Source organism: Giraffa tippelskirchi, chromosome 4 (assembly GCF_054371585.1).
Source record: "Giraffa tippelskirchi isolate mGirTip1 chromosome 4, T2T-mGirTip1v1.2.pri, whole genome shotgun sequence".
Lineage (NCBI taxonomy): Eukaryota > Metazoa > Chordata > Mammalia > Artiodactyla > Giraffidae > Giraffa > Giraffa tippelskirchi.
In genome coordinates this window covers 19,986,677-20,012,318 of record NC_137278.1, presented here as the reverse complement: position 1 = coordinate 20,012,318, position 25,642 = coordinate 19,986,677, and the positions used below count along the sequence as shown (strand labels likewise).

At 49.5% G+C, this 25,642-nt stretch overlaps 1 protein-coding gene across 14 annotated transcripts in view; it reads right to left on the bottom strand.

Annotated features, from left to right (window-relative positions):
• The window catches only part of LPIN1 (lipin 1), a 373,872-nt gene extending 349,950 nt beyond the window's left edge, over positions 1-23,922 (bottom strand). For 5 of the 14 annotated variants that reach the window (XR_014083719.1, XR_014083724.1, XM_081596556.1 and 2 more), the window contains exon 1: positions 23,531-23,922. Coding sequence is in view for 6 of the 14 variants with exons in the window: in XM_081596556.1 (XP_081452682.1) it covers positions 23,531-23,611 (81 nt within the window). In the remaining 8 variants the exon portion in view is untranslated. Of the gene's footprint in view, positions 1-7,195; positions 7,426-23,244 lie in introns of all 14 variants that reach the window. The other 9 variants (XM_081596567.1, XM_081596568.1, XM_081596585.1 and 6 more) reach the window with 6 other exon arrangements.
• Between the last annotated feature and the right edge of the window lie 1,720 nt (positions 23,923-25,642).

Sequence of the window (25,642 nt, the reverse complement as noted above, 5' to 3'; positions counted from 1 at the left end):
AGCTTACTCTTCTTTCTGTTTAGAGCCCAGTACATGTGGCCACTCGATATTCATTATGTTGAATGTCTGAATGAGAGAATGATGTAACCACGGGTGTGGTCAGCTGGCACACAGACCATATTTATACTAATAGCACAGTAGAGAGCGATTGCTCAAAGGCTTTGCATTTCATATGTCAAAGCTCATGACCCATGGCCATTGGGAAGCAATGCAGAACTTCAGTTTCTATGTTTTCTCCGTTTTATCATCTTTCTCCTGAACATCCTCCAGCAACTCAGACCCCTTAAGTCACGGAGGTGGTGGAGCGTGAGGTGACATCCAACCCTGGCAGGCTTTCCCCAAAGGATTGGAAACCGCACAGCCCATGAAGTCAAACTTGGTTAGTTCTCCCAAAGCGGAACACAAGTCAACTTATAACACACTTTATTCTTTTCCACTACAAATCATGACTTGGCCTCAGCAAGCAAATGCCCCTTAGAAAGTTTTACATAGATACACTTTTTTAAAGAGACACAATAATACAGTCCTGCCAGTTTGAATATTTGTCTGAATTAATAAGCTCATCTTTTAAGATACAAACAGCCTTTAGAGAGAACAAACAGAGCTAATCTTTTACCCACAGTGTCCACAGATTAAATACACTCAGCAAATTCAGTTGCTCTGCGGGAAAAACAGTTTATGATGGGAGGATGGGAATGGTGGAGAGTAAGGTCGGAAGGAGTGTTTGGGGGGAAAGAATCAGAGCCTGATCCACCAGTTCAAAAGTGGGTGGGTTTCTGTGCAGAAACAACCACCAAGAAGGTGAAGCAACTGCTGCCTCTGAAGACATTAGATCCACGTGACTCTGTTCTTGCTGTTCTTAGAAGGGGCGGGCGAGGTGGGAGCCAGTCACAGCAGCGCTGATTCCGGGGAGGACTTTTACATAAAGAACCCAGAGAAAGCCTCTTGACCCTGCGTACATCGAGTTCCGTCTATGAAAGCATCTGGTCTCCTGAGACCGCTGGCCCCCTGCCAGGCTGGAGCGCAGGCAGCGGACAAGAGGAGGTGCCAGCAGAAGAATAAGGACAGGGCAGGACACGCTATGCCCCAAGGAGTCCAGCTCTGCCCCCAGCGCCTCCCCAGCCCTGCCTCCAGCCCCGTCCCAGAGCACCAGGCTCTGAACTGACCCAGAAGACAGACATCCACATCCTTGTGCACCTGGGACCTGCAGGGGAGGATGGGTGGGCTTCCCAGGTAGTGCTTGTGGTAAAGAACCCGCCTGCCAACTCAGGGTACGTTAGAGACACAGGTTCAATCCCTGGGTTGGAAGAACCCCTGGAGGAGGGCATGTCAACCCACTCCAGTATTCTTGGCTGGAGAATTCCATAGACAGAGTGGCCTGGCACACTACAGTACATGAGGTCGAAAAGAGTAGGACTGAAGCCACTTAGCACAGATGCATGCAGGGAGGTGGGCATTGGATGGAAAGATTGTCTGTTGCTCAAGAGAAACTGACAGCTCAGTTGTTTAAGTGCTGGACACAGTGACGCTGTGTCCATCCAGCTGATCATCCAGCTGCCTGTACCCTGGCCAGGACTGCAGGCAAAGCTGGGCACTTCCAGGCTAGGATGTCACTCAAAGCTGAAAGAAGCATGACAACCCTCCTCCTAGGCGTGGACTGAGCCCTGGAGAGGCGCTTGCTCCTGGCCTGGAGAGATGGTCAGGAGGGGCTGTAATTGGGGTGGACACAGGAGGGGCTTGCTACCAGGCTCTTCCAGGTGCCCACAGCAAAGAGGCTAATTAGGTGGGAGAGGTTTTTCAGCCAGCAAGATGGCCAACCAAGAGCTCCTTCATTCAGCCTGTCTGTGATGGTGGCCTTTCCCTGTTCCCGGGCCAAGCCTCATCACTATCAACAACAAGCAAGAAAGAAATCAGCAGGTCACCGAGGTTCAGCGAATGCCAGCTTCCCAGAGATGGGAAAACAGGCTCAATTCCTTGGTCGTGATGCGCAGACTCCTCCGGCTGGCCAGGCTTTCAAGCCAAGGCAGCGAGAAGCAGGAGCCAAAGCCTGATGGGGCCCAGAGTGGCCAGGGACTCTCCTTCCTGCCCCTCAACCCCAGCTTGGCTACCAGCCCCCAGGAGTTGCTGCTGCCCCAGCCTGGAGGGCGGTCAGAGCCCAGGTTGCCAAAACACAGGAGCTGGGCAAGGCCTCTGGGATGTGCAGGGGGCTGGCCTCGGGGCACACATGGGGAGCCTGGGGTTTGAGGGGCTGCCTGTTTGAATGATGGCTTCACTATTTGAATGGTGCCGAAGATGAAGCTAGTTGTGCTCCTGATTCTCCTGATCTGGCTGGAAAGCCCAGAGGCTGCACCAGCCTGTGCATCAGGGCTTTGAAACAGAGAGGGAATAAGCCAGAGCTCCACAGAAGTGGGTGCCTCTTCCTTGGGACCCAAGTGAGGGGACCGGGACCACGCGCCTGCTCTTACAGGATGCAGCCCCGCTCTTGGAAACAAACACTTTCCCCTGGGCCGGAGGCTGGGGACCCAGAGACGGGGGGGCGGGGGTCCCTGCCAACCTGGAAAACCATGTAACGGAGAGCATAACAGGATAGGATCACAGGGAGGGCCACAGGGGAGAGACAGCCAAATTCAGCCGTGAAGGTGGGTGGGGGTCTCAAGGCTGAGAGGGGGAGGAATCTCCCACAGCAGGGAAAGGGGCTCCGAGCTCAGAGAAGGGGCTTCTGGTGCCTGCGGCTTGATTCGGGACCAGAAAGGGGCACCCTCAGGCCACTCCAGGCTGGCAGTGCTGAGGATGAAGCTGGCTTTGCTCCTGATTCTCCCCATCTGGCTGGAAAGCCCAGAGTCTGCAGCAGCCTGTGCATCAGGGCTTAGGAAGTCGGCCTTCTGCCCCCACACCAGCGACAGAGAGAAGCCCCTCTTAACACATCATCAACTTTCCCATCTCCACCGTTGGTCCATCCTATCAACAAGGAAACACGCTATCTTCTTGTCTTGTCTGTTCAGTACCCAGCAAAGCCTCTCTCTCCCCTGGATTCCCCTGCCAGCTACTGTCCATTTTCGGTTCGCTTCCCAGCAAACGCCTCTTCTTGTTTTCTTCGGTTTCGTTCTTCTTGTTCCTCTCTTAAACCCCTTTAGTCTGATTCCCCCGCCTCCTCCACAATTTCACCAGAACTGTCTTCATCGAGGTCACCAACAGCATCCAGGTTGCTAAATGCAATGGACATTTCTCAGTCCTTAATTGTGCTTTTCATCCATCAACAATGTGGGACACCATTTCACTCCCTTGTCCTTGAAACACTTCCTCCTCTGGCCTCCAGGGCACCAATTCCCTTGGTTGTTCCTCCTGCTCCAATGTTGGCTCTCGTTTTCTTGCAGGTCTTTCCTCTGCCCTCCAGGGACCAGACCGAGTTCCTCTTCTCGAGCTGACTGACTCCCACGGTGACCCCATCCAGTCTCGTGGCTTTAAATATCTACGTTATCCCAAATGTGTGTCTCCAGCTTCAGTTTCTCTACAGAGTCCAGAATCGTGTATTCAACTGCCTGCTTGTTATCTCCAAATGTGAAACCTAGCAGCATTCTCCAAGTCAGCACATGCAGATCTCCACTGACCTCCATACTGCTCTGCCCACGGCTTCCCTTGTCTTGGTTGATGGTCACTATAGCCTTTCAGGTGCTTGGGCATTCTTCTCTCCTCTCACATCAACATATGATTCACCAGGAAATCCCTATGGCTCTGTCTTCAGGACATGTCTGGGGTCTGATTACTTCTCACCCCCGTCACGGCTCTCCCCTTAGTCCAAACCCCCTTATTTGTCTTCTCATTCACAACAGTGGCCTCCTGTATCGACTTCCTGCTTCTCTGATCCTACTCTCCACACTGCAACCCAGGAGGTCAGAAAAGATCACTGCTCAGCTCAGACCTTGCAATGGCCAAAATAAAAGCCAAAGTGCTGACCGTGGCCTGGAAAACTCTAAAAGCTCCCTCCTCCGCCCCACCCCCACCCTGGCCCTGACTTCACCTCCAGATGCCCCACCTCCCTCGCATTCCATTCTAGCCATGCTGGCCTCCTTGCTGGTCCCCAAATGCTCTGTCTTAGGCAACAACAATAGCAAAGATCCTTACTGGTTATTCTCTCCATCAGGAAAACATTTCCCTGCAAATAAACTGACCAACTCTCATCTTCTTCAAGTCTTTGCCGAAATATCACCTTCCCAACAAGCCACTCTTGACTATAGTCTTCCCTCCCACCTTATAATCTCTGATCCGTGGGCTATTTTTTTTTCCATTGCACTTTTAACTCTAACACATTAGATATTTATTATACTTATTGTTTATGGATTGTCCAGCTGTGAACTCCAGGAGAGCAAGACTTCATTTTTTATTTGTTTTGTTTTGGTCAGATTTGTTCACTGATGCATCCCAAGTTTCTAGGACAGTTCTTGGCATACAAAAGGCTCTTAATAAATATTCTTGAGCGACTGGAACTGAATGAATTATAGCCTCCTGACTGACTTGGACCTTGGTTTTAAGATGCTCATTTGATGAACAGCAAAATCAAACAAATAAACCATATGATGTCACAGACAATGGACTGTCATGGAGATACACAGATGCTGAAAAAATGATTGGAGAGTGGTATATTGAGCCTTCCAACTGTAATAATCCTTTTTTTAAGCAGTAGTAGGGATGCAAATGTTCATTATATTATACTGCATCATGGATGTATGAAAGATTTCATATTTTAAAACATTAACAGATATTCAGCAAGTTAGCACGGACTATCACGTGCTCAGTCTCGTGCTAGGTATTGGGCTGGGGCGCAGATGGGAACCCAAAGAACCCTGGCCCTGCCCCCCAAAGCTTGAAATGTACAGTGAGACACAACAGCAGCTTCCAGAAAAAAACACAGTGTGGACAGGACATATGAGGAGGCCAGTCCAGGAGGCATGAGTGGATGAACAACACCAACACCCAATGGCACAGAAGTTCAGAGGGTACAGAGATGGCTGGTCAGAGGGGTAGGGGACCCTCACGAAGACAGGGAGCTGAGCTCAGCTCTGGGGAGCCAAGAGAAGGAGAACTCACAGAGAACAGGTGTTCTCGCAGGAAGCCCATGTGCCAATAAGAGTGTCAGTTCAGTTCAGTTCAGTCGCGACCCCATGAACTGCCACATGCCAGGCTTCCCTGTCCATCCTCAACTCCTGGAGTTTACCCAAAATCATGTCCACTGAGTCGGTGATGCCATCCAACCATCTCATCCTCTGTCATCCCCTTCTCCTCCTGCCTTCAATCTTTCCCAGCATCAGGGTCTTTTCAAATGAGTCAGTTGTTTGCATCAGGTGGCCAAAGTATTGGAGTTTCAGCTTCAGCATCAGTCCTTCCAATGAGTGTCCGACCCCAGAAATGTCTGTCAACCTCACCATACCTTCCTCATCCATTCACAGCGTCCCCTGTTCTATGCAATCCACAAAGTCTTTTCTGCTTGGAGGATTCTATCATTCTTTGTGCCAAAACAACCGATTTGCTCAATGCTAGGCATTAGGCAAGGGGAAATTTTTAAAATATGTGGACCTTGCCTCAAAGAATTCACAGTCTAATACAGGAGTTGGGCATTAGTTCCCTTAACAACCTTGAGAAGGAGGTACAATAAAGATGAAGAAACTGAGGCTCAGAGAGGTGCCAAGGACAAAGCACAGACCGGGTCTCCTGGATCTCCCATTCCAGGGACAGGTTCCCAGGTAAACGAGAAGCCCCATTCTCTGTGACCTCACACCCTGATCCACCTCTGAGTCAGCCAGAGGGCTCACTCTTGTGAAGAAGGCAGGTTATAACCCAGCAGGTCTGGGGTGGAGTCTGAGTCCGCACTTTTGATTGGCACCCAGGTGTTACTGATGCTCCCGCTGGTCTGAGGACCAGTGCACAGTTCTCTACTCAGACAGGCTCACATTTATGTGCCTGGACCACATCTAGATCATTCCGTAATCTCTACATCAATGCTTCCCAAACTGGGAATACATCACAGTTACGTGGGCGATTAGTTAATGCCAACAGCTGGATTCCATAGGGATGGGATCTGGAATTTAATAGTCTTTTTTTTTTTTTTTAAACAAGTTGTTCAGGGATTTTGATACACGACCTTTGCCAAAGACGACTACCCCACCTCGTCCTCCTGAGACCCCAAGACCGGCTCTCTGGTTTTTCAATGTCTCTGACTCTCTAGCTCCACCTGCTGGGTCCACTTTGTCTGCCACAATGACCTCACAGCCTCCTTCAATTTACAACTGTACACAAGCTTGAGAAAGCTTCTGGGGTATTTGAAGTGCATGAGGAAGCTTGCCCCCTGACCCAAAGAAGGTATCTCCCCCACTATGGCTGATCTTGATGTCTTAGGTTTCTCAGGCTGCAATATAATCCCAAGATCTCAGGGCAGGATCTTGTCTCTGTATCATTGTTGGTGTCATTCAGTTGCTAAGTTGTGTCCAACTCTTTGCGACCCCAAGGACTGCAGCACCCCAGGCTTCCCTGTCCTTCACCATCTCCCAGAGTTTGCTCAGACTCAGGTCCATTGAGTCAGTGATGCCACCAACCATCTCATCCTCTCACCCCCTTCTCCTCCTGCCCTCAATCTCTCTGTATCGTGGGGCTTATCAACAGAAGATAAACCTGGTAGTGGCAGTGAAATTTAAACAGAAAATTTGAACTAACCATTGCTCTTTCTTCTATTTGTATCAAAGGCAAACATCTGGAGAAGAGCATTTTAAATGAGTTTCCTCCTGTGGTTGTCCTCTGGGATACAAAGTGGGCAGCACCAAGCCCTAAATGTCTCAGAGGAAAGGAGAGGTGGGATATGGGAGAAGAAAAGGAGGCGGGGGCCCCTGCAGGGCACTGAATGTGTGCTAAGCACTTTACAAACGCTGTGATTCAGGATCTAAACCTGCTCACTCATCAGAAATGACTGGCAAAGTCACTAACATTCTTTATTCTAGGCCCCACTCTAACCTATTGAGTCAAACTCTAGTGGGAGCTTCAAGAAGCTCCCAGGTCATTCTGGTAGGTAAGCAGCATGCATTACATCATCTACCCGCTCACAGTAGCCCATTTTACAGATGAGGCCATTCAAGTGCAGAAGGACTTTCTGAAGCCACAAGGTCAGTAAGTGCCAGAGCCAAAGCAAGGAGAAGGAAGTGGGACCCACCTTTCCAGTGGCATTTTTATAGGAAGTCCTGCTTTTTGTTCAGTTGCTAAGTCATGTCCAACTCTGTGACCCCATGGACTGTAGCCCATCAGGCTCCTCTGTCCAGTGGGATTTCCCAGGCAAGAATATTGGAGTGGGTGGTCATTTCCTCCTCCAGGGGATCTTCTCGACCCAGAGATCAAGCCTGAGTCTCCTGCATTGGCAGGCAGGTTCTTTACCACTAGCGCCACCTAGGAAGCCCAAGACAGATACACTAAGGCTCATAAAGTCCATTGCGTAACTGATAGAAAAGGCCTAGCCATCAGCAGTTATTAAGTAACTCTGAATGCTTTGATCTTAGAAAACAGTAAGAGATATTTAAATCTAGAATAAGACCAGGGGCCATTGTACATTGTACTGGTCAGATAAAACTTTAAGAAGGACACTGACAAAATAGAATCTTTCTGAAGAATACAAGTGGGTGTCAACAGAAGCAGAAATCACATCTCATCTCACAACAAAGAGTAAATGGAAGAAACCAAGCATATCTGGAGAAGAACGGATGAAAGAGGGTCATAAACTCTGTCTGCATGCCTGGTAAAGCGTCATAGACACTAAAAAAGTGTATATAACATAAACAATATATAAAATATTATATATAATATTCATAACTATTATAAATCGTATATTTATTATACTTAAATCTATATATTAATACAGAAACATATTTAATGCTTTTGAACTATGTTCTTGGAGAAGACTCTTGAGAGTCCCTTGGACTGCAAGGAGATCAAACCAGTCAATCCTAAAGAAAATCAATCCTGAATGCTCACTGGAAGGACTTATGCTCCAATACTTTGGCTACCTAATGCAAAGGACTGACTCATTAGAAAAGACCCTGAAACTGGGAAAGATTGAAGGCAGGAGGAGAAGGGGACAACAGAGGATGAGGTGGTTGGATGGCATCACCTACTCGATGGACATGAGTTAGAGCAAGCTCCAGGAGTTGGTGATGGACAGGAAAGTCTAGCACAAAGAGTCAGACACGACTGAACAACTGAACTGAACTGATATTTGGGTATATTTTTGTATATAATTGTGTGAGGCTGAACCCCACAGACTGTGAGTCTATATTATTCAGAAACTCTATGAGTCTGATAACCAGGACTGGGAGTGACCACAAGACTCCCACGAGGCCAGCTGTGAGTGTAAGACTACATTACATAACAGTCAACAAGGCTCCCTCTCATCCAACATTTGAGAATCCCATACATCATGAAGTGTTCTCTCATCCAGAAAATTTCCAAGGGCAGGACCCATAGACAACATGTCTCTTCTGCTCCCCGCCGCCACCCCCATGTCATCCTAGGAAGAGGCACAGGTACCAGGGTCAGTTGGAAAATGACCATCATTCAACTGAGATGGTTGCTACCGGAGAAGCAAATCTCTAACCCTGAGTTTCAGGGCTGAGCAGAGATGCGCAGCTGGGAGACTGGCTCCCATGAAAGTCAGAGCTCAGTCCTGTGAAAGCTTCCAAAGAAAAATAGGAAGGCGGCATTTCCAGGGGAGAGATTAGATCTTAGAAGCAGGAAACTAGCACAGAAATAATGGTTTCATTGCTGGTTGTGAGACCTCAGCCCAATTAAGTAATGTCTCTCAGCACCTCTGTGTATAAACTGAGGCTAATAATCCACCCACATGGTTCTTACGACGCTCCAATACTTTGGCCACCTGAGGCGAAGGGCCAACTCACTGGAAAAGACCCTGATGCCGGGAAAGATTGATAGCAGGAGGAGAAGGGGGCGACAGAGGGTGAGATGGTTGGATGGCATCACTGTGTCAATGAACATGGACTTGGGTGAATTCCAAGAGATACTGAAGGACAGAGAGGCCTGGCATGTTGCAGTCCATGGGGGTCGCAAAGAGTCGGATACAACTTAGCGACTGAACAGCAACAACGATGGTTCTTAAGATTGATGACAAAAAGAAAATGCTTCATCAAGTGCCTAGCATACAGAAAGCACTCAATAAACAACAACAACAATAAACCTGACATTTGTCATTTTGAAAGCACTTTAAATTATCCACAAATTGCAAATAACTGTGTTTGCAAAAATACACTCTGCTCAGAGTGCAGCCTATAAGACTCACTGTTCTTTCTCTTTCCATCTGGTAACATTTCACCCACTGGGCATTGCTAACTGGATAAAACCCAGAAACTTGATCCCATCTTGTTTCACCTTTCACTGTGAAGTGTCCATCAAGAGGCTATTAATAAACTCAGTCTCTGCCCGTGTCAGATCAGGGGAAGATATTAGCTAGCCCAAGTCCCCATTTCCTTTATCTTGAACTATTTGAAGTTCAAATCACCTCAGATAAAAATAATTCACTCAAGAATTTCAACAAAACTCTCTGATTGTTGGCTGAAGCGCTTTATGTATTGATTCAGTTTTCATTTGCCCTTACTTGCAGGAGCAGAGTGGACATGGTCCCTGACCAGGTGTGCCCTGTCCTGGGTTCTGGTGTCACAGCGCCCTCTAGAGGGCATTTCTGGGCCAGGACACCAGACCCTGAATGACAGCAGTTATGATACTCAATTTCTTGCGCTGCTGCTCTGGTGGCTCAGATGGTCAAGATTCCACCTGCAATGTGGGAGACCCGGGTTTGATCCCTGGGTTGGGAAGATGAACTGAAGGAGGGCATGGCAACCCACTGCAGTACTCTTGCCTGGAGAATCCCATGGACAGAGGAGCCTGGTGGGCTACAGTCCATGGGGTCCTGGTCTAGAATTACACATCCTAACAGCTGATCCAGTGCTTTTAATTAAACATCTATTGCTAAAATAGAGTCAAGAGACAGTGGAAAAGGGAATCAGGTGTAGGTTTTAATACCAGCTCTGCTGTAACTACATGAGTGACTCTGGGCAACTGGCTTTCTCTCTGTTAGAGGAGCCTGGCAGGCTATAGCCCATGGGATCACAAAGAGTTGGATGCGACTAAGCACAGCACAGAAAGGGCTGCACTTTTACAGAGTAAAGGAGGCACACACAGGACCTGATGGACATAACAGGGGATAGAAACCTCGTTCCCCAGCCGTGGCCAACAGACAGGCTCAGCCCACCAATCTGAAGTCCGGAAACTGTCACTCCATTTTGCTCCCAAAAGAATTCCAGTCTGTGGTTCCCAAATGGTCAACCTGGATGGGCCACAGGAGGCTGCCTCCTCCTCTGGGGGTTTCAAACTGTGCTGCACGGAGCCCTGGGTGACTAAGAAGAGAGGGACAGGGGTGGAGGTGGTTGGCAGGAGGTGGTGGATATGGGTGCTTGAGAGGGGAGGGCGCCAAGCGTAGCATCTCTGCATTTCACAAGTTGCCCCATTTTTACTTCATTTACAAGGAAGGGTCTGCAGACATTGTCACGGATGGCAAGAGTTCTATACTAGGGACAGCAGATGCTGCAAATCATGGTCAGGCCCAGCTCCGGAGCCATGGCTGACACACAGGGCCCCTCGGGTCAGAGTGAAGAAAGAGCACCCTCTGGATAAATGGCTTTCAGGGAGGAGCCCCTTCTTCCTGACCATCCCAGTGCGCTCCACCCCCAAGCCCGGCAGGCTTGGTGAGTGGGGGGCAGGGTGGCTTTCTGCCCTGGGTGACCCCTGGGCCAGCACTCTGTGTGGACGGCAAACTTAACACAGCATCCCTGCCACACCCTCATCCCACAAAGGTACCTGATAAGGCTTGATGATAGTGAGCTTAGCTCCTGTGCCCACGGCTGTGATCGGTCTACAGCCCTATGGAGGAGGGATCATAGCTCTAGAGTGACACAGGCCTGCTCAAAGCCACACCGTGAGCCTAGAACTGAAACACCCTTCAAATTCTGTGTTGCTCTCCTACTGAGACAGAGTCTCACTCTTTTCATTTGTCTAACAATAAACTCTTCCAAGTTTCAGAGGAATTTGGAATTTGCTGTCTCCCCTTGCTGTCCCTGCTGTAAGGGATGTCCATTCTTCAGCCCCTCCCCCTAGACTATAGACCCACCAGCCAGGAATGTCACATTCCCATAACATCCTGCTTTCCCATCCATCCTGCTTAAAAAAAAACAACAACAGGTCTTTCATTCCAAACTTTTGGATATTACTTGCTTATATTCTTTAACAAATCCAAAAAGGATCGCAAGTAGCTTAGCGAAAAAACTCAAGTAATCAAACTGTTTGCGAATAGATCAAAAGCCATGACATGGAGCTTTAGAATGATGGGAGGAAGTGGAGAGAATTATTCTTGACATCTAGTCTCAGATAATCCTGCTCTTGGGGACTCGACAGAGCCCAGCCCCGGGGCAGCCAGGGCAGAGGGGGAAGATAAGAAACAGCCTCTTGTCCGACAGAAGGACTCACATTGATTCATCACTTTAGATGACATTCCAACTGTGCATCCTGCAAGAACTGGATTTATGACACGGAGCAGACAACAACAGAAGTATCCAACCCACTGGAGCCTCGGGGGCAGGCCTCTTCTAGATCATTCATGTGGGATGGCTGTGACCTTTCTGGTGAGCATATGTTCTGCTCACAGTGCCCCGGGTGTGGCTATGCACCCCACTCCTGTACCTTTAAACCAGGCCTGCTTACCCACAAAACACACCACACAGTCTCTGTCCAGCAGCCAATATCCGCCAACCTCAGGCATTCCAGAATAACTCATCTGGGCCAGACCCTCTGGCACCACCCTTTCCTACCAGCCTTTCATTTTCCCAGTCTTTCCAGCCTGACATTCTGGTCTTTGCCTCCCAATTTACACTTCGGCTTAACTACAGAGCCATCTATAAATTGTTTCGGGTCCCCCCTATCCTCTGGCTCCTCTCTCCCCAAGGGCATCCCACCTGCTCAGGGCAGGACTGTGGAGGATCACACAGTCAGTGCTAGGAGTGGGGTCAGGGAGCCTTAGTGTGTAAATGAAGACAAAACCAGGCAAAAGCTCACCATCGAGTGATAAAGACTTAGAGGTGCTTACTTTGTATTTCATTCATTCTCTGTTCCTTCTAGAAATGCCAAGCACTTGCTATGTGCCAGGGGTCAGTCTCAGAACAACTATGACAAAAGCCTGTTCCAAACAGAAGTGGGGGGTTTAGGAGGGAAGCATCACTCCCAGCAGGGGTTTCCAGGCAGAGGCTGCACTTGGGCCAGCCCTTGAAGGAAAAGTGGACGGCTGACAGTGGCAACCCCTCGTCTAGGTTCTTTATTAATTGAGTGTAAACTGTGAATGAAGAAATGGGGTTGGATAAGCATAGACACCAGGAGGAAGCTGAAGTGATGAGAAGCTGAGAGAAAGGGAACAGAGGAAATATCTGGAAAGAGAAACAAGGCTAAGTGTACTCCAAATTCAAATAGGAAGAGAAGTTCAAGGCGGTGTCTGAATTGACCTATGTTTCCTGCATGGAAGGAATTGTAGCCTTAAGTCTATAGTCATGCCTAGAAAACATGTCCTCTGACAGGTTCAGTCTCCCCCTCTGTAAACTGGGGGGTTGCAGGCTTTCCTGCTGGTTCAGTGGTGAAGAATCCACCTGCCAGTGCAGGAGACACAGGTTACATCTGTCCGGGGAGTTTGTAATTTCCCCGGTTCTGTCTTGCCGCAGCAAAAATTTGAAGCGACAGACGGACCAGTGTTATAGCTCGGTGTTACAGCTCAGTTTTATTTGGCAAGCAAAGGAACATACATTCTCTAGGTGTGAGGGTGGGCCAACCCAAAAGATGCAAAGAGAAGAAAGCCCGTGGTGGCTCAGTTTTTGGCTCCTCTTTTTATGTTTTTCTCTCCTTCCTCTGAACCTGCCTTATGTTGGGCTAACCAAGAAAGTTGTTTGCTTCACCTGAGGTTCTCACTGCGTCCCTCAGACCTTCCCTTGTTCTATTTTCACGGGTTTTTTCCCCTTCTTTGTCTTTTAGCCACCACTATTTTGTTGTTGCTGTTGTTGTTGTTTTAGCCACCACTATTTTGGACTCCTTTTTTCTGTTCTAACTACCTAACACATCCCTGGTCCAGGAGGATCCCACATGCTGAGAAGTGACTAAGTTCGTGCACCACAACTACCGAGCCCATGCTCTGCAACAAGAGAAGCCACCGCAATGAGAAGAACATGCACCACAACTATAGAGTATCTCTGCTTGCTGCAACTAGAGAAAAGCCCCAAATGAAGACCCACCACAGCCATAAATAAATACGTTTTTAAAAAATGAGGGGTTGCAGCAGATCTGGGGTTCTTAAACACTGTGACTCAAGGACTGAAATTACACTTCTAGCCTTGACCTCTTCCTTGATTTCATTGTTGACCATCTGACTCCAGAAGCTTCTCACTTTCTCCATTGCAACCATCCTGTCCAAACCACATTCACCTCCCTGTGGGATTAATACAACGAGCTCCCAACTGGTCCCCTCCTCCTGCACTGCCCCCCGAGCCCCCAGGACTTCCTGTCCCAGTCACAGTCAAGGCCAATTCCTTGATGATGCCTGGTCAGATCCCACCCCTTCCTTGCTTTCTGACACAAACTCCTATTCTTCCCCTTGTGGTCTTAGCCGAGCCACACTGGTGTCTTTGTTGTTCCTCAAACCTGCCAATGGCCTTCAACCTCAGCAGGCCTGGACACCAGCCAAGCCCTCTGTTCACCCCCTGCCTCCTGCCCAGATGTGCTTTCTCAAGTTAGGATCATTCTTGATGCTGCCAAAAGGTGGAGTTCCACCTCGAGAAGCCAGCACAGATCCAAGGTCAGCCCCAGATCAGTGAGAACCAGCATGACACCAGCCTATGGTTCACAGACCTTACAGCTCACGCTGAATTTTTCAGTGTCTTGTCCTTTTCCACAGCTCCTTCTACTATGTGCTTCATGCAACTGCCAAGACTCTCAAACCTCACCCCATTTACCCTCATGATAAGCTAACAAAGGCAGTTTATTAGTCCCAGTGGTAAAGATGAAGAGCCCGAGGATCAGAGAATCTCAAAGCACGTTGGTGGAGGTGGGATAGGGAGATCCCGCCGCTGCCTTCTCATCTCTGCAGAGCCTGGGGTGAGGGTAAGGGGCCAGGAAGTCGGTGCCTTCCTAAGTGATCAAAGCAAAGAAATCAAGGAAAACAATAGGATGGGAAAGATTAGAGATCTATTCAAGAAAATTGGAGATACCAAGGGATTATTTCATGCAAAGATGGGTACAATAAAGGACAGAAATGGTATGGACCTAACCAAAGCAGAAGATACTAAGAAGAAGAACTATACAAAAAAGATCTTCATGACTCAGATAACCTCAATGGTGTGATCACTCACCTAGAGCCAGACATCCTGGAGTCCGAAGTCAAGTAGGTCTTAGGAAGCATCACTATGAACAAAGCTAGTGAAGGTGATGGAATTCCAGCTGAGCTATTTCGAATCCTAAGAAATGATGCTGTGAAAGTGCTGCACTCAGTATGTCAGCAAAATTTGAAAACTCAGCAGTGGCAACAGGACTGGAAAAGGTCAGTTCTCATTCCAATCCTAAAGAAAGGTAGTGTCAAAGAATGCTCAAACTACCGCACAGTTGTACTCAATTCACACACTAGCAAAGATATGCTCAAAATTCTCCAACCTAGGCTTCAAAAGTACATGAACCGAGAAATTCCAGATGCTCAAGCTAGATTTAGAAAAGGCAGAGGAACCAGGGATCAAATTGCCAACATCTGTTGGATCATAGAAAAAACAACAGAATTCCAGAAAAACGTCTACTTCTGCTTCATTGACTACACTAAAGCCTTTGACTGTGTGGATCACAACAAACTGTGGAAAATTCTGAAAGAGATGGGAATACCAGACCACCTGACCTGCCTCTTGAGATATCTGTTTGCAGGTCAAGAAGCAACAGTTAGAACCAGACTTGGAACAACAGACTGATTCCAATTTGGGAAAGGAGTTTGTCAAGGCTGTATATTGTCACCCTGCTTATTTAACTTATATGCAGAGTACATCATGTGAAATGCTGAGTTGGACGACGCACAAGCTGGAGTCAAATTTGCCAGGAGAAATATCAATCATCTCAGATATGAAGATGACACCACCCTTATGGCAGAAAGCAAAGAGGAACTAAATAGCCTCTTGATGAAGGTGAAAGAAGAGAGTGAAAATGCTGGCTTAAAACTCAACACTCAAAAAATGAAGATCACAGCATCTGGTCCCATCACTTCATGGTAAATAGATGGGGAAACAATGGAAATAGTGAGAGAATTTATTTTCTTGGGCTTCAAATTCACTGCAGATGGAGACTGCAGCCATGAAATTAAAAGACACTTGCTCCTTGAAAGAAAAGCTATGACAAAACTAGATGGCACATTAAAAAGCAGAGACATTACTTTGTCAACAAAGGTCCATCTATTCAAAACTACGGTTTTTCCAGTAGTCATGTATGGATGTGAGAGTTTGACCATGAAGACGGCTGAGCACTGAAGAACTGATGTTTTTGAACTGTGGTATTGGAGAAGACTCTTGAGAGTCCCTTGGACTACAAGGAGATGCAACCAGTCAATCCTAAAGGAGATCAGTCCTGGGTGTTCATTGGAAGGACTAATGCTGAAGCTGAAACTTCAATGTTTTGGCCACCTGATGTGAAGAGCTGACTCATTAGAAAAGACCCTGATGCTGGGAAAGACTGAAGGCAGGAGGAGAAAGGGACAACAGAGGATGAGATGGTTGGATGGCATCACTGACCCACTGGACATGAGTTTGAGCAAACTCCAGAAGATGGTGAAGGACAGGGAAGCCGAACTTGCTGCAGTCCATGGTATCCAAAGGATGGATATGACTGAAGGACTGAACAACAAACTCCAATAGAGAAACTATTTAATCTATTTCCTTAGTTTTTCTGCTAACACACCAAGGCATGGTGTCTGTAGGGAACATCCTCAGGGCACCAGACCACACAGTTTCTGCCTCCTGTGCTAACATTAGACCCTAATCTTTGGGTGAAACACAGCACTACCATACAAAGCCCTCCAACCTTCCCTAGCCGTGACCGGAAGAGATGACTAGGATCAGTAAGTGGCAGTGAGAAAAGACCTTTGGGTACAAGCTGTGGGTGAGGGGATGGCTCCAAAGCCAAATGCAGGTATGACCTTACAGATGTGTGCCAGGTAGGGTGATCATCCCATTCCAGAGCAAAAGGGGGTGCTGCAATAATTACATCAAGACAAAAGGTATAAATCCAACTGACCCAGACGTGTAACACAGTTGTGTTAGGAGCTCTGGGCGACACCAAGATGGAGACACTCTGGCTGCCCTCGAGGCTCACAGCCCAACAGGAGAGAAGAGGTTATAAATAAGGAGAACAGGGCAGACAGAAAGGGAAGATGACAGCAAGAGTCAGAGTCTAAAAGCAGGGTGCAGAGTGTATTCCAACAACAGTTTCCTGCAAGAAGTTTAATCACAAACAAACTCAATGAGGAATTCAGACTTGACCCAGTAATCACTGACTTTGCACCACTGTGTGCAAATCACAAACAAACTCAATGAGGAATTCAGACTTGACCCAGTGATCACTGACTTTGCACCACTGTGTGCAAATCACAAACAAACTCAATGAGGAATTCAGACTTGACCCAGTGATCACTGACTTTGCACCACTGTGTGCAAATCACAAACAAACTCAATGAGGAATTCAGACTTGACCCAGTGATCACTGACTTTGCACCACTGTGTGCAAATCACAAACAAACTCAATGAGGAATTCAGACTTGACCCAGTGATCACTGACTTTGCACCACTGTGTGCAAATCACAAACAAACTCAATGAGGAATTCAGACTTGACCCAGTGATCACTGACTTTGCACCACTGTGTGCAAATCACAAACAAACTCAATGAGGAATTCAGACTTGACCCAGTAATCACTGACTTTGCACCACTGTGTGCAAATCACAAACAAACTCAATGAGGAATTCAGACTTGACCCAGTAATCACTGACTTTGCACCACTGTGTGCAAATCACAAACAAACTCAATGAGGAATTCAGACTTGACCCAGTGATCACTGACTTTGCACCACTGCGTTCTTGTGTTCATCCTGTTTCTGCCCCAAAAGTCCCACAGGCCACTCGGCTATGATACGATGGGGTGGTGGTTTTCCTGTCTGTCAGTCAGTCAGTTCAGTCGCTTAGTCGTGTCTGACTCTTTTGCGACCCCATGAACCAAAACACACCAGGCCTCCCTGTCCATCACCAGCTCCCGGAGTCTACTCAAACTCACGTCCATTGAGTCGGTGACGCCATCTAACCATCTCATCCTCTGTCGTCCCCTTCTCCTCTCACCTTCAATCTTTCCCAGCATCAGAGTCTTTTCCAATGAGTCAGCTCTGCACATCAGGTGGCCAAAATATTGAAGTTTCAGCTTCAACGTCAGTCCTTCCAATGAATATTCAGGACTGATTTCCTTTAGGATGGACTGGTTGGATCTCCTTGCAGTCCAAGGGACTCGAGTCTTCTCCAACATCACAGTTCAAAAGCATCAATTCTTTGGCGCTCAGCTTTCTTCACAGTCCAACTCTCACATCCATACATGACTGCTGGAAAAACCATAGCCTTGACTAGACGAACCTTTGTTAGCAAAGTAATGTCTGCTTTTAAATATGCTATCTAGGTTGGCCATAACTTTCCTTCCAAGGAGTAAGCGTCTTTTAATTTCATGGCTACAATCACCATCTGCAGTGATTCTGGAGCCCAGAAAAATAAAGTCAGCCACTGTTTCCACTGTTTCCCCATCTATTTGCCATGAAGTGATGGGACCAGATGCCATGGTCTTAAGTTTTCTGAATGTTGAGCTTTAAGCGAACTTTTTCACTCTCCTCTTTCACTTTCATCAAGAGGCTCTTTAGTTCTTCTTCACTTGCTGCCATAAGGGTGGTGTCATCTGCATATCTGAAGTTATTGATAATTCTCCCGGCAATCTTGATTCCAGCTTGTGCTTCCTCCAGCCCAGCGTTTCTCATGATGTACTCTGCATATAAGTTAAATAAGCAGGGTGACAATATACAGCCTTGACGGACTCCTTTTCCTATTTGGAACCAGTCTGTTGTTCCATGTCCAGTTCTAACTGTTGCTTCCTGACCTGCATACAGGTTTCTCAAGAGACAGGTCAGGTGGTCTGGTATTCCCATGTCTTTCAGAATTTTCCACAGTTTATTGTGACCTACACAGTTAAAGGCTTTGGCATAGTCAATAAAGCAGAAATAGATGTTTTTCTGGAACTCTCTTGCTTTTTCAATGATCCAGAGGATGTTGGCAATTTGATCTCTGGTTCCTCTGCCTTTTCCAAAACCAGCTTGAACATCTGGAAGTTCACGGTTCACGTATTGCTGAAGCCTGGCTTGAATTTTGAGCATTATTTTACTAGCGTGTGAGATGAGTGCAATTGTGTGGTAGTTTGAGCATTCTTTGGCATTTCCTTTCTTTGGTATTGGAATGAAAACTGACCTTTTCCCGTCCTGTGGCCACTGCTGAGTTTTCCAAATTTGCTGACATATTGAGTGCATCACTTTCACAGCATCATCTTTTAGGATTTGAAATAGCTCAACTGGAATTCCATCACCTTCACTAGCTTTGTTCATAGTGATACTTCCTAAGGCCCACTTGACTTCACATTCCAGGATGTCTGCCTCTAGGTGAGTGATCACACCATTGTGATTATCTGGGTCGTGAAGATCTTCTTTGTATAGTTCTTCTGTGTATTCCTGCCACCTCTTCTTAATATCTTCTGCTTCTGTTAGGGCCATACCATCTCTGTCCTTTATTGAGCCCGTGTTTGCATGAAATGTTTTCCTGTAGTTTTTCTGTTTTCCTGTTTGTAGGCACTCTGTAGTGGCAGAGTATCAACTCCAGGGGGAGCTCCAGACCTCCCCCTCGACTTCACAGGAAGCAGGGGTCTGGTGGGTGGGCCCAGGGCACTGGAGAGAGAGAGCAAGGAGGCCAAAAGCTCTGCTTCCCACGGATGGGACGTGCGGGGACTGCTTCCTAGTTTCTCTGCCCGTCTCCCCATCACTCAGCCAGGGAGCCGGTAGTTTCAGGCTGATCCCAGGCAGTAGCCTCTTGGGATCCTGCCTGGATCAGGTGGGCAAACATGTGTCTCAAGTCGGCTGGGCCTCTGGGGAGAGGCGGACCCTGTCCCTGAGTCTGTCTTTCCATGCCCCCAGCACTGTCAGGCGTGCTGGCCCTAGGGGTTCCTGAGGAAGGGGGTCCTGGAGGCTATGACCCAGCTTCTGCCAAGGCTTCTGGTTGGCTTTGCCAATGGAGTTTAGTGGCAAACATGTGCTCTGGGAAGTTGGGGCCCAAAGTCCAGCCCCTTGCCAAGTCTCAGGGGCTAGAGACGGCAGGATGGGTCTGAGGACCTGATGTTCATTCCCTGGAGACCCAGCTAACATAATGGGCTCAGCACCTCAGAGAAGAGGCACTTGCCTGGCAACACATGGTCGTGGTAGATGAGGACAGAGCCAAGAGCAGGAAGCTCTTGAGAGGCCTTGAATGCTGAGCCAAAAGGTCTGCACAAAGGCTCACTCCGAGCCATACGAGGGGATGTGGGGCTCTGATTTTGTGCATTATCTCTTTACCATGCTGAGATCAATGGTCCAAATGCAAATGATTTTCTCTTCACTGGTATTGACAACCCAACTTGTAACAAGCTATTTTTTTTTCAGGTTTATTAATGATAGCTCAATTACCAAGCACTTGGTGCCGAAGCTCTAATACTTTGGCCACCTGATGCGAACAGCCAACTCATTGGAAAAAGACTGATGCTGGGAAAGATTGCAGGCAGAAGAAGAGGGCAGCAGAGGATGAGATGGTTGGATGGCATCACCGATTCAATGGACATGAAACAGGGTGAACTCCAGGAGATGATGAAGGACAGGGAGGCCTGATGTGCTTCAGTCCATGGGGTTGCAAAGAGTCGAATAGAACTTAGCAAGTGAACAACAACGAGCAACCAAGTCCCTGTGATTATTATATTATTAGGCATTGTTAAGTCCCATTTTACAGATAAGAAAACTTAGGCTCCAGTTAATCAAACTTGTAAGTGGTAAAACTAAAGCTTGAGCCCAGGCCCTGTGTGGCCCTGGATTCACACCGAGTCCCACATATTTGGCCCGTGACTGTTTGCTTTCTCTCACAGGCTGGGGGCCTGACCAGGATGAATGTCACCACGCATGCCCCAGCTCAGGAGAAATAAAATCCCAAACAGCTTGAGGAACAGAACTTGCAGACTTAGCTTTAGGGGAACACCCTGTTCTCGCGAAGCCCAGCTGTCACTCAGGCTGAACCCTTGGCCTAGAAGTCTCTGCCCACCACCCCTCCCCCATGTGTCCTGTTTATTGAAATCCTACCCTCTTCCCAAGGCCTGGCTCCAATGCCAGCTTCACAAAGACGCCTTCCCCAGCCCTGCCAGTGGGAATTCCTCCTGATCTGTGTCCACAGGAACTTGGCAGCTGGCAGACGCACCCACTCACACTCCACCCTGACCTCCTGCGGGTGGGGACCAGGTCTCACCCATCACTGTGCCCCACGGGGCTCTGCACACGCTCAAAACCTGGACATCAAGCTCACAGCCTCTGGGGAGGGATGTGGCCTGTGTTCAGGGAGCTGTTGTCAACTTAACAGGTGCCTCCCAGGGCTCTCGGCACTGCCAGCTGCCCTTTCCCAGCCCCAGGAATGAAAGTGCCCCACGATGGCTGAGCCCTTCTTACCCTCCCCAGAAGCAGCCAGCTCAGCCTGGGCTCCTGGCCACGGCAGCTGCTGTTCCCGCCTCTCCTGCCCTGCTTGGCCAGCTCTCTTGCAGCCTCCTCCTAAGCTTTCCTGCATAGCAGGCAGTCCATCTGGGCGTCCACCTTGATTTCCTGCTTTGTGTTCCAGTCCAGCTTTGCTGAAGCCTCACTCAGGACCTGGCCTCCACTGTCCTCCCAGGGCTGGACCCAGCACCCAACAGTGGAAGGAGGCCAATGCTCTCCCTGGAGCCCCATTAGACTCCCAGGATCCCTGCCCTGCAGCCACTCTTCAGCTCAGCAGGTCAGATTCTCCTGGATGTGGGCACCAGCGGGAGCCAAGCCCAAGTTCCTGGGCCCATTTAAACCCTGCACCCAGCAGCCAGCACAGCAGCTCCAGAGCCCAGCAAACTGTCCCCAATCCCCCTTCACCCTCTTCTGCCGTGGACACCTGCCTCTGCCAGGAACACAGTCACAGATGTCACACAGCAAGGGGTCCAGGCCACAGTGGACAGCCAGGGGGCTTTGGGGGTTTTAGAATTGAGCACACAGGGCAGTGAAGGGGTTGAAATGAAAAAAGAACTAGAGACTTTGAAATCCTTTCTGTGGCTTAATTATAATGAGCCTCCAGGGAAACACAGGGCAACCTCAGTTGACAAAGTTCCCAGGCAACCTCCCAAGTGGTGAAATGATTGGCATTTTACTATCTTATTAATATTTACACTCTGCTGTAGAATCTAAACCTTTTCTAATACACATAATTTTACAACCAGGAAACATTACTAATAATCCAAAGATAAAAGCAGAAAGCAGGCGTTGTCAGAGCTCCCACGGATCACAGCATCCGCAGGTGCGGGGAATGATGGCGGGGCTGGGCCACCACCCTGCCTCCATCTTCCCCACCTCCTCCCATTCCCGAGCCGCTTGTCAGGCAATATCAAAAGCTCAGTTTCCCCAGGCTGTCAAATGGAAATGACATTTGACAGCCTGGGGAAACTGGATGAGAGAGATGGGCTGTATAAGAGAGATGCCATGATAAGACCTGTGTCCCAGGGCCGAGACTCAGTCCAAGAGTGGATGTGGGAGAGCTTTCTGAGAGCTCAGTGCTGCCCACGTGGGAGAAGAAGGGGGCACTGTTCTCAGGGCTGTGCTGTTCAAGAGAGACATTCCAGGAATGGAAAACAAGACACAACCGTCTTAGTCTCCAATGAACCACAAAACCATCTGTTTAGGTAGAGTGTGAGTGCCGTCAATGTACAGAGCACTGCAGGGGAGTGCTCCCATTCCTGTCCTCCACCTGCAGAGGGAGGCTCACTGCGCAGCTACCTCTGCGAGCATCTGTCCACCCAGGAAACACTGGCCCAAAGGGCCAAGTGGCAAAGGGTGGGAGCAGAATCCAGAGGCCCTTTCTCAGGTGTCCCCTGCCCCCCGCATCTCTGCCTGAGCACCAACAGCAAGGTCCCGTGTCCCTGCAGGGAAAGGAGCTGCCCTGAGGGTAGACATGACTGAAGTGACAATGACAGGGGCTTTGGGGAACCGGTAGCCAGGAGGCTGTGTCTGCTCCGTGCACGCCACACGCCTCACCCTCTCCCCATAGGTGCGACAGGCCCCAAGCTCTCTCTGTTTCCGGGGTGTGTGGAACCCTCCAGGACCAGCCCAGCCTCCGCAGCTGGGGGCCAGACCAGGAGTGTCAAAGGTGTCCTAGACATTTGGGGCAGGGGAGTGACACACTGGTGGTTTCCCTGATGGCTTAGTCATAAAGAATCCGCCTGCAATGCAGGAGACCAGGGTTCGATCCCTGGGTCGGGAAGATCCCCTGGAGGAGGAAATGGCAACCCACTCCAGTATTCTTGCCTGGAGCATTCCCATGGACAGAAGAGCCTGGCAGGCTACAGTCCATGGGGTCGCAAAGAGTCAGACATAATTTTGTAACTAAACCACTACCAGTAACACATTATGTTCACTGTGGCCAGACCCCCAGCCTTTGGAAGAAATAGCCAAGCCCAAACTCTAGTCCAGGCTCCACCCTTGGTCCCCACTTCCACTTGGGGTTATCTGAACACCCTCTACTCTTGCTTTGGGGGCTTCACACAAACATAACTATCTTTGACCGAAGCCTGGACATCTAGGATGAGATCTAGAAAATGCAGACAGTGCAACCTCTCTGGCTTTGGAGTCCAGGGGCGCCCGCAGCACACACATCACACTCGCTGACACAACTGTGCTCAAATGCCTGTGTTGATCCCGTAACTTCAACCCTCGGGGCCTCCCCTCCTTGCCTGCATGCAAACACAGAAGACAGCAAGCATTCCCTGCACAGTACCTGGTGAGCAGGAGTCCTCAAATAACTCTCTGTCTTAAGGACTAAAGCAGTCACTATTACTTTCCATCCAAGGCAAAGAAAAATGCCTTGACTTCTGGAGTCAGTTCTAAACCCTCTTCCATAAATGCAGCCTCCATCCCAGGAGCCTCTGGGGAGCGGCTGGTCCCATCACTTCTTTGGAAAAATGTGGACGCACCGATCCTCTACGAGACCCATAGGGCCCGTCTACTCTCCTCAGCCAGGCGGGGGGTGGGGGGTTTGCATGTGGCCATGCCCTGGCCCTTACCCACGACCAAGGTGAGTCCGGGCGGCTCTTTGCCTGTGGGGGCTCCCAGGTGGGGTCACAGGCGTGGTCCTGCTCCTCCATGGCTGGGCTCGGGGGGATGCCAGAGGCCTCCCCACCCAGTGCCCAGAGAACAGTGTCTGCGGAGGCTAATTTCAGGAGCTGGGAGGCTGGCCCAGCAACACTGAGCCCAGAGCAGGCAGCTTCTCTTTCCACCCAGGAGCCTGGCCAAGTCACAAGGCTCGGGAAAAGAGCAGAGTGTTGAATTGCAAATCCTCTCCCACCTGGGACTGGCTAACAAAACAACACCGGGACACCTCCCGCTCCCTGAAGGATGCAGAGGTCTCCAGCAGATGCCAGTTTCTCTGGACTCTGTGAGACTGACACCCAGTCACAGGGCGTGACCTGCTGGGTACTCTTGCCTGACCACTAACTTCCCCAAGGTCACACAGCCACAAAGGACAGAACTGTGATTCAAACCCACGAGTGCTGCCTCCAGAGGCGATCGGTGGGGAAGAAGTGTTGGGTGGAGACACCACCGCACATGCTGGGTGCAGGCAACCTTGCAAAAGAGGATGTGCAGGTCCTGTAGCCCATTCACCTTCTCCTCTACCACTGTCGTGTCATGTGAAAGCCTTAGTCACTCAGTCGTGTCTGACTCTTTGAGACCCCCTGGATGGTAACCCACCAGGCTCCTCTGTCCATGGGAGGTTCCAGGCAAGAATACTGGAGTGGGTAGTCATGCCCCCCTCCAGGAGATCTTCCCAACCCAGGGATCAAACCGAGGTCTCCGGCACTGCAGGCAGGTTCTTTACCATCTGAGCCACCAAGGAAGCCACTGGTTTCCCACAGAAGCTATGAGGAATCCTTTCTCTCCGTGCACGGGCACCCTTTGGGGAGTCAGGAAGGCTGGGGTCAGCGGCCTCCCTTCCCCAGGGGGCCATGGGCATCATCTCCATCACACTCAGCAGCATTACCATGATGACTCGCTGGACCTGAGTGCACACCAGGAAGCCAGGGAAGGGAGAAAATAACACTTTCAGACACACCACCAGGCGGTCAACTGCTCTCTGGCACACGTTCTGCATGGCAACCCTATGCAGTTACGGAAGTAAAAGAGGAGCTTGAAGAACTGGTCTTGGGTCACAAAGCAGGAAGTGACTAAGCAGGGTCCGGTTGACCCCAAACACGGTGCTTGAAACGTGGTTCTGATCCTGCCAGGAGCTGCGGATTTGTGCTGATGGGGCTGGGCTCCATGGGGCACAGGTGTGCAGGCCCGCAGCTGGGTTTGGGGAGGCAGTTTCTGGGCAAGGTGGGGGTGGGAGGGGAGCACAGGGCAAGCTGCAGGCCTGGGTGAGAGGCTCCGATCTCGTTTGACAAGGACTGAAGGAGACAATCTCCCTGACCCCTAGCACAGAGGGACGTCCTGGCCCCCAGAATCCCTACAGTCTGTGATGCTAAGACCGCCCACTTCCAAACGCCTCTCAGCTCTACTCCGTGGATGCAGAAGCACCGACCCTGGTCCCACCTCCTCCCCAGCCGGGCCTTCTGCCTTTCCAATCGCTTCACTCCCCTTCCTCCTGCTCTCCGGAGGAGACCCTGACCCGGAATCCATCCAGGGATGTGCTGAGGGTGGTGTGGGCAAATACCTGAAAGATGCCGGGCGTGTCCTAATGAACGTGATGGGTTAAAATGACCTCCCTTGACATGTTGAAGGTCATCGCAGTTCTGCTGCATCTGGTAAGCCGCAGGAAGGTTCTGAACCCCAGGCTTCCATGTGCCCAGGTCACCATGATCCTGGCCACACACTGTGCTGCTGGCCTCGCTCCCTCTGGAGAAGAGCAGAGAGGGCGGGGTGGCCCCCAGCCCATGCCCTGAAACGGCTCCCACAGTCCGAAGGTCCCTGAATGTCCTCAACGGAAGGGCAAAAATAACACTTTCAGACACTTCTACTGAGCTGGGTCCCCACTACTCTTACTATTTTTAATTCCTCCTGTCGAGATATTTTGAGAACCTCATGACCAATCAGTGATAAGACTGTGAGGCATTATACTTGGTCGTGGGGAGCGCTTAGCTGGCTGTGTGATAGATGCGCACAGAGCCACACGGGAGCTG